Below are 12,603 nucleotides of genomic sequence, written 5' to 3' on the forward strand. Positions count from 1 at the left end.
CTCAATGTTTTAATCAGAAGTTGTATTTTAAAATGAAAAAAAAGTTTGTTATGTATTAAAATCTCCTTTTAATGAAATAAAATGCATTTGAGTCTTCAGTACACTCGTCTATCTTAATTTCAGTATCTTTTTTTTTCAGAAATAATTACTTTCATTTTGATAAATCAACTTGTGCAAACAAGGTGAAATTTGATTATGAGCTGATTAGGTTAAATAAAATATTAACATCAACCGTTATGTAATGTAGCCTGGCAGCAAACTGCTTGTTCTTAAAAGGTGAATTTTAAAAATGTATTTTCTGTGGGCCTTGTTTCTTTTGAAAAAGCTCTATAAATTCAACAGGTGACATTATAAAATAATCCAGTAATCAGTGCTTCACCCACCATTTCATGGACCCATAAACTACTGCAAGTTTACTTACATGACTCTAGCAACTATTAATGTATGTAAATAACTTGTAAAACATCTAGTTATCACTCTGCTCATATTAGCTCTTTCATACTAATGATTTATTTTCATTTTCTCCAGGATATAGACCTGCGGCTAACTGGATTTGATTTATAAGAGGGGATTCTGCAGTAAATGGCTGCTCTCTTCATATTGCTGCTATGGAAAACAGAATTGTCAATAGGATGTAGTCTGATAAATAGTGCTGAGTGAAGATGCAGCTTCAATAAGTGTGAAATCAATGGAAGATACTTACCGCATGAAAAGCCTTTTGAGATTTTTCTGACAGGCACCTATTTAGGAAACGTGCTCTGTTTCCTTCGGTCGCCCCGTTTTCTCACCAGTGGATACAAATCAGATCGCTTCACTCTAGTTACACACCTAATGTGGGACCATGGCCTTCCCAAGATCCGTGTGGCTGAACTGTGCATGGAGAGCGCTGACAGTCCGCCTGGTACACACGGGATTGAATGCCACTTTTGCTTTTTCTATGCTTGGATTTTTGCTTCACGTTGCAGCTGTGTCCTCCCAAAAACTGGATGATACCAACCCAGTGGTGACCACCAACTTTGGCAAGATAAGAGGGATTAAGAAGGAACTTAATAATGAGATTTTGGGGCCCGTTATTCAGTTTCTTGGGGTTCCATATGCTGCCCCTCCAACGGGGGAGCGCCGCTTCCAACCTCCTGAGCCTCCGTCTCCCTGGGCAGATATCAAAAATACCACTCAGTTTGCTCCAGTGTGCCCCCAGAACATTATAGAAGGCAGGTTGCCTGAAGTCATGCTTCCCGTGTGGTTTACTAATAACTTGGATGTAGTTTCCACCTATGTACAAGATCAGAATGAAGACTGCCTCTATTTAAATATCTATGTCCCAACCGAGGATGGTGAGTTAATAGCAGGCAAAACAGGGAGATCTTTTTATTTTCCTGTTCTACGTTCTAACAATATTAATTCTGTGTACTGGTAGCATGCATGGCTTTCTCTGTTCGCATGCCAGCGTATTATATGTATGCACGTTGCTTATCTGTGTACGCATCTGTCCTTGGTTTTTGGTTTTTTTTTCTTTTTTTTTTTTCTTTTCTTTCTGTCTACACTCATTTTTTTTCTCCCACAGCACGTGTATTTTTAGGTCAATGTCGGTACCTAATTCTCATTGCCACCCACTGACTTCTGGGAAGATGCATCAACATCTTATTCATTGCATGTGCAGGCACAACAAGTTGAGAATCTTCCGCACCTAATAAAGCAGGTCATATTTAAGTTAGATAGTGGTGTTGCATGCTCCTACTGTCTGTGATGGAGCTCCATGTTATTTTCTAGTCTTCTATTCATTTTTCAGTCAAAAGAATATCCAAGGAATGTGCCAGAAAACCCGGCAAGAAAATTTGTAGAAAAGGAGGTATGTATAAAGTGGACAAAAAAAAAAAAAAATATGGGGGAAAGCTCGAAACCTTGCAAAGGAAGAACAAATAATACAGCTGAAAGAGGCTGATGTGCTGATGCTGTGAACTGTTAGGGACTGCCTTGTCCTAATGAAGCCAGAAAGGTATTTCAAGAGAGGACCGTGGTAAAGCCTGAACTCAGTCGCAGCTGATCGTCTCTCTTGCCCTGTCTCGTGCTGACCTTGTCTTGGCCTCGTCGTTCAGAGGAGTGTCTGTCACTCGTATGTAGATACAACATGTTGTATATGTATGCATAGGAGGTGGCTCGCATGCCTGGCGCCCGGTGTTAGTGCTGCTGAAGTTGCTGGCACAGCTCCCCAGCTCTATATTCCAGTGGTATAGAGGAGTGGCTGTGATGTGTTATAGCAAGGCAGAGGTGAAAATCTGCATTGACTTTCTATGTGCTACACCCCGATGCCTTGGAGCGGGAGTAACTTCCCTGAAACGTAGATGTGAAACGCTTCTTTTCCTTTACACTCTTTTACAAGCGAGCGTTGATTTCCTTTATTACGTGATTACAGTTCTCTTTGTGAAGCCGAAAATCTCTTAATGGGGGAAAAGGACATGTTAAAATATTGTGACATGGTACTTTGGAAACTAGGCTGCTTGTGGAAGCTTCAGAAACTTGGCTTCTACCCTTTTCGTGCTAGATAGTATGGGAGAATTTGCAGATTTCTTTGTGCGCGTTGGTAAATTCCCAAAGCAGTTGGTATGTGGTACAGAAGGTATGTTTTGGTACTGACTTAAAGTAGGAATTTGGTACTAGTTTAAAGTACTAATATTGTACTGCTTTAGACATTTGTTGCACAACAAACTATTTTTCTTTATTGTTTCCTTTAAAATAATGGGCTTTTTTGTAGCTGGACTGCATTTGAATCTGGAATGCTTTTAGGATAAACAGAGAGTAGTGTGGACATACAGGGCTGCCTATTAGCTGTAATGCATACTTTTTATATCAGCTGCTATATGTGCCTGTTATTCCAGAATAAACACGTTTTAGGAAAGTGTCATAGCAGGAAATTGTTTAGAGTTGGGCAAAGTTCAACTCTGTAAACTCCGTGTTAGGGTTTTGAAGCAATATCCAGGCATCTAACTGACAGTGGCCTCATTTCACAGCTTTTTTTGCTCTTACAGCTCCTACTGGCTGTTAGTTGTAGCTAGTTGTTAATTATTAATTGTTAATTGTAGCTGCTCAATGTATGCTTTTTTAGATGTCTAAATCTACTTCCAGTGACTTAAGGCAGTTTGTTTTTGAAGTGCTGGGCTTTGAGGCAACTTCTAATGTTTTCTAACAGGGAGTTTTTCCTCAGTGCTGTAAAAATACTATCATTTAAGCTGGATTCCCAAAGTTGGAAACAAATATAATCAGGGTACTGTGGGCAACGTCGCTTCTTCACACATCATTCAAGTTAGAATAACTGCTGTCATTTATATGCATTCAATTAATGTGCAGTGCTGCAGCAGTTATTACGCAGTTCATCAAGCGTGTGTAATTAGCTGAGCAACTTTCACTTCCTATCACCCAGACGCTGATTCACAAAGTCATAAATAACGATGCAGATCTCCATCGTTGCTCTCAGAAAGTGGTTTTTCTCCTATGAGAAAATATTTTTAAAAAAAATACATCAGAAAAATTGCAAAAGTAAAGGGAGGGAGAGCCCAGTGGATGAGAAAGTCATGTTTATTGCTCCGTGAGCCTGAAGGAGAATAAAGAGAGAGCTATTTAAAATCCAATAGGTACTTTTCCAGTTAAATTCATTGCTCGCACAGCACAATAAAAACCAGCAAAAGCCTACCTTTTCACATTGGCAAGTGCAAAGAATTCCTGAACACCTTCAGCCCGGGCAGCTGGCGTAGCTGTAGTAATCTCTGTTCTCTGAGTAACTCATGATCTACTCACCTATATATAACCTAAACTAATCCTTGACTTGGATTGCCCCCGTACCTACTGATAAAAGGCATCAAGTTGTAGAACAAAGTTCCAGTAGAGTCACAGCGTCTTAGCAGCAACAGCAGCTGGAAAATAGCCTTGGTTTTCTGTGAGAAAAAAGGCCCAGCATTCTCTCTTTTGCTGGATTTGTAGGTTACAGTAATTTCATTCCATTTAGCAAAGAAAATTGCTAGAAAGCGAAAATAAGAGGCAGACATTTACACCATCTTTTTAATTAATAAAAGATATATAAATTCAAAGTGACTGAACCAACAGCTATATGCTATTGTGTGTATTGTTTGATTCTTATTTTTTACATGAAGTAGATCGAATCAGATCAATAAATTAGTATCTGTAGTTAATTGTCGGCTGAGGGACGTGATAAAATTCAAGTTTCTGAAAAACAAGGGAGCAATCTAATGAAGATAGATGCAGAAATGAAAGGAGATCTATCCACGAGCCGTGCTAGAGATTGTAATGAGCTCTATATCCATTACCACCTCCTGGTGAGATTTGGATGTGCACACTGCAGAGACTGCAAAATACTGGGCTGGATCTGGATGGAGAGGAATGAGACAATATAGCATACTCTTTGCTAAATAGGGATGCCTCTCTTTCAGTATGCTTCATCTTCAGTTTGCTGATTCAATAGACAAAGAAAGATCATCTGGTTTTGTGTCTCCTGTTTCAGATTTGTGAAGGTCAGAGGTTACTAATTCTGTCATGAGAATGCATACAAGCAGAAACCTCTCTGTGTCCTAGGGCTGGCTTTACAAAATCTGTCCAAAGGCATCTGATTAATTTTGTGTTGTGTTTTTAGAGGCTACACTCCATAATTATGAATTTTACTTGAGCCTAGGTTATATTGTAGGTGACACCATTGTACTGACTGATAATAATTATATTGTTGATCATGTGATATTTCCTGACAAACTTTTGCATCATTTCTAGTGAATTCCTGACTAATTTTGAGCTCCATTTGGTATTTCGGATCTCTATTTTACTTTATAGTCGAGGCACAGATATTTCACTTGTGAGCCAGAATTCTGTGTGATTTTTTACCTATTGAAAGGTCCATACATTCTGCTTTAGCTGCATGCCTCTGTTTTTTTAACACTCTATATTAATTTCTTATAGGGAGCCAGTTAGCTCAGTGGTTTGAGCAGTGGTGCTGACAACAATGACAACACCGAGGTTGCGAGTTCGATTCCCGCTTGGTCCCCATGTGTTGCCTGGTCTAGTCGAGAGGTGGCGTCCCTGCCCATGACAGGGAGGTTGGAGTAGATGATCTCTAAGGTCCCTTCCAGCCTAGGCCATTCTAGGATTCTATGATATGATTCTTTGCGTCGCAACAGTTTGCACAATGAATTTTCTACTCTAATGGCAACAACATAAGGAAAATCTGAAAATTATCCCAACTACGACCACTAAAAGAAAGCTGTAGTATTGTGTGTTCTGCCCTTGGGATGACAGTATGCTTCTTCTTGTGACCCTTTATTAAAGCCTTCGTATTATCTGAAGATACCTGAACGTGCAAATGTGAAGGTGGAGTTGTTGTAGCTAATATGACATATACTCAGTCTCAAGGGACTAGGCATGTGCAGTTTAGGATGCATTAGTATTTGTTGAAGCATTGAGAGTAGAATAAGAAAAGAAATCACTTGATCCTTCCTTTTATGTTTAGGAATTATGAGTGGCTAGGAGACCGCTCAACATCAGTGACTTCTTCGCATGTGGCTTCTGTTTCTTATTCTAGTTGGTGCAGTGAATGAATTTTAAATGCAAGGAATCATGATCTGAACTACCTCATTTGAGAGTGTAGGATTAGACAGCTCTATTAATATTTATGCCTTTTAACAGGCTACTTGATTTCCAGAGCAAAACTCCCACCACCACCCTTTCTGGGTTGTGGCTGTGGTTACTATGGACGCACAGGAACATGTATGCATACATACAAATGCGTTCTTGAAAATGAAACACCAATCACAGCCCTATGATCTCATCCTGCTTTGAAAAATGGAATTGTTTTCAATGGAGAATAGATTACTTCCGTTGTGATTTGTAAACGGCACAGATAACTTTAAGGCTTTTAAGCTTGGCAGTGTGGAGTGCTTTTTTACAAATCTAAGCAGAAATAAAAAGAGCCAAATTTAGCCTGTTACCCTGTGTTTCTGTTGAGTGTTTGATCCAACACTCCATTTAACTATCCTAGAACTGCACAGTTATCAACTTTTGGAAAAGAGGAATTAATACAACACATGCAGTTTCATTGCCAGTGAGCTAAGAACATGTGTTTGCAGACCATTGCCAGGGCTCTTGGTGACTTGAGAGTGTGTGTCAAAGCCCACAGAGCCACCTTAGTGCATATTTTGATGTGTATCAGCCTTTAAAAAGAGTGTGTATCTTCATTAGGCCCCTTTGAAAATTCAACACGAACGATTTGCCTGTGGAATATTTGTGTCAGCAGCTGCATGTGCACGGAGGAAGTTTTGCCCCCATTCACCCTCAGTGGCTCCTGACTGCAGAGCTTCCATCCTCCTTGTGGCCTTGGGAGGCCAAAATTCATCCCCGTGGTATCAGCAGGCACAAACATAGTCTGTAATCCTGAACTCCAGTGCTATGCACTAAGACACCAAGATTGCTCTATTTTTCTATTCCTTTGTGAAGCACTGTACTCCTGGTTTTCATCCCTCAGACACCACGGCAGCAGTTCCTATTTCACTAGTAATACATGGAAGAGGATAATGAAGCAAACATTGTCTTGTACAGACCTTTTCATCCTTTCACAAGCTAAAGCTGTTAGTGTCAGTTAGCAGCATTTTTCAAAGATGTGCAGTAGGTTTATGTCATATTTGAAATAAAATAAAATGCTTAAACTCCGATGCACTTTCTATGGTCCTCTTTCTGGGTGAGCCAATGCTTGACAATAGAAAACTTTGCAGACTGCATTTTAAGGCTCCAGTCATCTTAAATGCCATCAACACTGCTCAGATTCCTCTGTAAATGTCTGGTTGTCCAGACTCTGGGCTCTTGCTGACCACACAGTAGTCGTGCTGTCATTGCTTTGTTCATATACCTTGACATGCTTATAGCTCTAATGGGTCTTAAATTCTGATCTAATTCCATTCCTTGTCCATTATTTTACTGCTTGCTTTTCATTTTCTACATCCTCCCACACACAGGCTCTAAAATAGTACTGTTACCCTGATAATACTAAGTCGGATAAAACTGGTTTGTGCTTCTTCCCGTGGCCCTTCTCGGATTGGACCAGTCGTGCTCAGTAAACAACTGTGAGATGGTTTTCCTGTCAATCTGCTGCTTTCTAATTTATCATTTAAAGCTAGAATGGACAAATATTTTTTAAAAAAGCTGCCTCCGTATGTTTCTGCATTTTCGGGAGGAACATTTGAGTATCTAATATCACTTTTGGATAACTATTATTTTCTGCTTGCTTTTCTGGTCCTTTTTGGCACTGTATTCTATTATTATTTCTCTGCTTTTCTCTGTGTTTATACTTTTTGGTTTGTTTTTTTTTTTCCTTATAATACGCATGGATACAAATATTTTTAGAATTCTTTGCATGTATTTCAAAGCTTGAAACATGATGCTTACACATGTCAAACCATTCTTAAGTATCATCTCAATTATAATGTTAATAATCGGCTTATACCTTGAGTATTGCTCCAGTATAATTCCAATTTTTTTTTCCAAATTCTTTTCACTTATAATTCTTTAGCCCCCTTCACTTTTACTTACTTTATGTTGTCAAATTTACATGTCTACTCTACTTTGATATGTATAGTATTATTAATTGTACTCTACATTCAGAACCCAACTGCTTTAATGAGCTTAACATAAATGAGATTTGTTTTTGGGATATCAAACCATGTCCTTCTGTTTTAATATTAATATATCTTTTTTTACTTTCTCATGCTTCTAATAATGAAGATTTATTCTAAAAAGAAGCAGCACCAAACAATGCAAGGCTAAGAGAAGTGGGACAAAGCTGACTTTAAGACATGCTTGCAATTATATTCTACTTATTGCCAGGACCGGAGTGGTCTCCTGCCAGAACTGGAGCTGCCTCAGTGCTGCTCTGAGTGAATGCAGAAATTGCAGGACATGTAGAAAAGGCATAGTGCAGGTGCTGCAGTTGATTTTTTCTTCCAGAGTTTTGTCAGAGTGTTTTGAAACACGTCAGCAGCAACAGTAAATCACGTTGCTAATTCCTCCCTTTATGCCATCTGAGCAGGAATCACAGTCTGCCTGGCTGGGGATTTCTGTGTTCTTATTGAGGATGGCTTTTCCCTTTCCTATTCGCATGGGTAGTACAGGAAACACATGGTAAGTTTAGTCTTGTATTTGAAGAGAAGGAAAATTACTTGGTTTCTGATAAAGTTCTGGAAGAAGTTCTCTTACTGAAATTCCTTGTAAAGGTCTGTCCACCAAGGGGAATGAAGGCAGAATAAATCTTCTGCAGGATTTCTGTGTTAGCAGGTTTATAGCCAGTAGATTTGACCAAAAAAACACCCCGCAGCAGCTGTCAGGGACTCCTTCCTCCTTTTCCCAAGTACTTTGTAGTGGTCCAGGGTCTGTCCCTTTATGGAATCGGAGGAATCAGAATAGAGTTTGTGTGCTATTGTGGGTGCTGTTCACATTTTTCTTCTCTCAGTGATAATTCACAATTCAATGTCTTAGGAGATGCCGAGCTGTTGTAGGCTTGTTAGTTTTGAATTATATTCATGTGAGTGGTTTTGGATCAGGACCTGCTGAGGCGAAGTACTGAAATCTCTCGATATGATTTAATACTTGGTTTAATTGTTCTTTAGTCTTTATATTACTTTGTAACATGTGGAAAATCATACACATAGTGTATCTGTATAATCTAGTAAAGCAAAATCTATAGGAAAGAGGCAGCCATTTATTATTTGTATTTGTTTTCTGGAAGTTTTCCATTTGTTAAATTTCACCCTTTTTGGAAAGACCTTCTTTAATTATTAGCTGAAAATCAGGTATTTATGTAATTACCATAATTATATCTACACATCTAGTGTACTTGCAATTATTTCATTAAAAATTGTAATTATTATACAATTATAGGGGATAATGATGTCCTTGTAACATACTGCAGAAGCCCTAATTAAATGGTGGCATAAATGAACTGGAAGTGATTTTGAAGTTTTGAATATTGTTTTATCAGAAATATCAGAAGTGATTCATCCACATTATGAACTGGCAGTAAAACCCCTCCAAGGTTATTTTGAGAAAAGCTTTCACAGAGCTCATGGGAGAGGATTTGTCTCTGTTGCCTTTCTGTCTTTACTTTCTGTTCTCTATGTTCTTACACCTCCAAACTGCAGATTCTTAAGGGAAGGGTGCATTGTGTAAGAAGAAGGTTGCACACCTTGCTGAATCTTTCTAGAAGACTCAGCCCAGAGCAAATAGGATCTATGTGCAAGCACAGCCTGTTCGATGATCTGCTTATATATTGGAATGTCCAAATAGTTCAAATCCAGGTGCTGTGGAGAGAGAAAAAAACTTCTGGTAGCACAGATCTGTGTGATGCTCCAGGCATAGGAGGTGGACTAAGCAGTACAGATGCAGAGGAACCCTATGGAGCGTCTCCCTTTCTCTCCTCCAGAGTGGGTGGGGAATGACAGGCGAGGATAACATATGCCAGAACCTACCAAAATCTCGGGATCACAGATTTCTCATCCTCTTTCGTGTCAACCTTCTGTAGAGTACAGATGATCTCTCTTCTCTCCCTTCAGTTAATTTCAAGTGTCATGGAAAATGGCAGCAAGGCATATGTAATTTTTACGCTGATTTTATCGTTCTGCTTTTTTCTCATCATGGTTTTTTACATCCTGTACAGTGTGTTCTTAAGTGACGGGTATAGAACAGTGCACCTATGGCGTGACTGGCAACCATGCAGCCACCCTTACCGCGACATCCATCTCGGTTTTGCTTCTAAAGACAGCACCCAGCTGTCGGGCCAAGGCTCTGGGCAGGCTGGAGCTCTGTACAATCCATCTGGAGGGGCCTCCCGTCGCTCCTGCACCCGGCTGCTTGCCTCCCACCTACCAGCTGGGGCTCCTCCTCCAGTCTCTGCTCCCAGTTTCAAGGGAATGACTCATGCACATTCTTCCCGGTTACTTCAGATGGGCTCAGGCAGGTTAGGCAAACCTTCCGTTTAATTCATTTAATTCACGTCAGCTCGTTTTTTGCTCAAGCCTGATTAAGGAGGTTTTGTAGGGTCTACTCTCATGTGGAATTTTAATGGCCCACAAAAGGGCAGGAACAAAGCTCCAAGAAGCTGGAGACCCTGGAGGTGGCAATAATGTCCGGCGTGCCCCAAGCTGAGGAAAGACCACCCATCCACGACCTGGAGAAGAGCTCCCTGTTTGTACCATCTTGTGTCAGGGTTCTGTGATGAGGCAGCCGACACAAGAACCGATTTGCCTGTACGGTTGTGGTGCTTTTCTAAGTACTTGCTGCCCTTTAACCATAAGCTGAACACCAACCTTGTTGTCAAGCTCCCTTCCAGTGCCCTGACAGGGATTTTTTATAATTTCTGCCAACACAACTCTTTGGATTTCAGTCTGTAATATATTAACATTAACATAGTGAACAGGTGAAGAGAACATGGCATTCACCAGCTGAACCAAAGAGAATTTAGTCTTTGAGAAGCCTCATTCTCAAAGCAATAGTTCTAACAAGATGGACCCAGTGATAATGGAATATAAATGATGCATTTATCTAGACATATATGTATACGCATACAGTCATAAACAGATTTGAAAGCTCGAAGGAAAGCTAGTACAATTTGTCTTACTTGATTGCAAAATTGATACCGATTCACTTGTTTTCATAGTTATTTTAAAGTTCCAAAAATAATTTGGACATTTTTTTTTAAAAAAAATAAATAAATCTGAACTTAGTGGCTGAAGGCCAGACCAAAAAAACTTATGTGAACCCAACAGAGCGTTTTGCAGATACCTGCTCCAAGACTGCTTTTGTTAATGATGGTGCCCCATGATCTGTGTAAGCGCTTTGGATCCAGGAAATATTGCTCTAAAGGCAGGCTCATTCGGGGAAATTTCACAAGAAATAAACCGAGATTTTAATGCCTCAGTCCTCTCCCTGTTTCTCCGTGATGCTAAACTCGGATGAAGCAGCTCTCCATGTGAATCAATTAACAGCTGTGCTATGTGGAACAGGAAAGAGAATTAAGTTTGCTTTCTACACTTTTCAGTCATTAACTGAGCTGTTTGTTAATGACAAATGGATTGCCTTTGCTGGAAACAGTAACGTCTGAAACAAAAAATAATTGCTATACTTAAGTGCTGAAGCACCTGCAGTCTCTTTTATATGAGGTCCCTGTAGATGAAGTCTCACATAAAGGAAGAAACAAAAGATGCATCGATTGTCTTTTCTTTAAAGTGCCGTGAAACCCTTGATTAACTGGCAATTCTTGCAGGTTTGTAGTTGCAGTTCAAGTATTGAAGGCACTGCCTGGCCAAAAGGACCCTATGATAGCAGATCATAGGAAATGGATGCTTGAGTTTTATAGAGATGTGGGTAATTGCTGAAGAGGTCACTGTAGAAGTTCTCCTCATCCTGGATCCGAGCCCGTTACCAGAAATCCTTGCATCCCTTTCCGCGTGCATTGTTTTCTGTGTGATTCACGTGTGAAAGAGAACATTGCTCCTTGAACTGTAAGACGGTCATGTGTTTTTGACAGCCTGATTTTGTTTCTTTTCCTGGCATCTCGGGAAGACGGCTGCTGAAACGTGCTTGGGCGTGAGAGGGGCGTTCGCTTGCAGAGGTGAGCTGGGAGACAGAGGGTGAGCTGGAAGCAGCAGTCAAATCTGACAGCAAAGGCGGCTCCTGACACACCCGTTGAAGCAGGTGTATGCTGCCGGGCAATGTGCAAACCAAGCTTAGAAACAAGACTAAAAGGCTACAAAATAAGCCCAGGAAGAAGGCAGTGCCCAATTCCACCCTGCAGTTTCTAGTGGCAGAAACTCTTTTTCTTTCCAGAGTTTGCTAACATATATTAGTAGCTGCTTTTCTGCCCAGAGCATTGACACTCTCGACTACAAGCTAGTTTGGCCGTGTATCAGCACAACAAACAAGTGACAGTCAAGCGAGAGAGGAAGAAACAAAGAATTCCCCAGAAGTGCTCCTTTCCTCGATATTTGGTCTGTGCAAGGGGTCTGGCTGTCACCCCTCCCTGTCCAGCCCTGGGCATGGGTTAGAGGACATGGCACAAACTACGTTTGCTCGAAGGTAGAGCAAAAGCTATCCCTTTGTATTGCTCGTTTAAAAATAGATAAACTCAGTGGTAAGTTGGATTTTGGCCTGTTGTTTGAATTATGAATATTCTTCTAAATGCTGTCACTTCCTTAAAGAAATACAGCATTTTCCTTTGAATTTTAAGTGACTTTGGATTGAAATTCTGTGTGAGTGATTATCTGGCTCAATGAATACTGTTGTTATTATTAGCAATTTTGAGTGTTAACCTCTTCTCTGCTGAAATCTTAAGGTGCTGCATGACATTGCACTGGCTCTCAGGAATTGGAAAGGTTAAGAAGCCATTGAAACACATTCAGGAAATGTCATAATTTTCAGGCTGATGAAGTGTTAGCCTGGAAGAGAACAAAGAAACGATAATAATAATTACATTTACTTTATGCTTGCGAAGAAGACAGTTTGAAGGAGAGTGGGCCATAGACAGTAGCTCATTTTTGGTTCTGCCCCCATTAGTTATGTCACATT

At 40.1% G+C, this 12,603-nt stretch overlaps 1 protein-coding gene across 1 annotated transcript; it reads left to right on the forward strand.

Annotated features, from left to right (window-relative positions):
* Positions 1-533: 533 nt before the first annotated feature.
* LOC104280582 (neuroligin-1-like) lies at positions 534-2,617 on the forward strand (the record flags this gene model as incomplete). Its single annotated transcript, XM_009878266.1, has 2 exons — positions 534-1,334; positions 2,543-2,617. Coding segments are annotated over exons 1-2 (568 nt in total), but the record flags the coding sequence as incomplete, so codon positions are not given.
* Between the last annotated feature and the right edge of the window lie 9,986 nt (positions 2,618-12,603).

This window comes from Apaloderma vittatum, unplaced genomic scaffold (assembly GCF_000703405.1).
Source record: "Apaloderma vittatum isolate BGI_N311 unplaced genomic scaffold, ASM70340v1 scaffold40721, whole genome shotgun sequence".
Lineage (NCBI taxonomy): Eukaryota > Metazoa > Chordata > Aves > Trogoniformes > Trogonidae > Apaloderma > Apaloderma vittatum.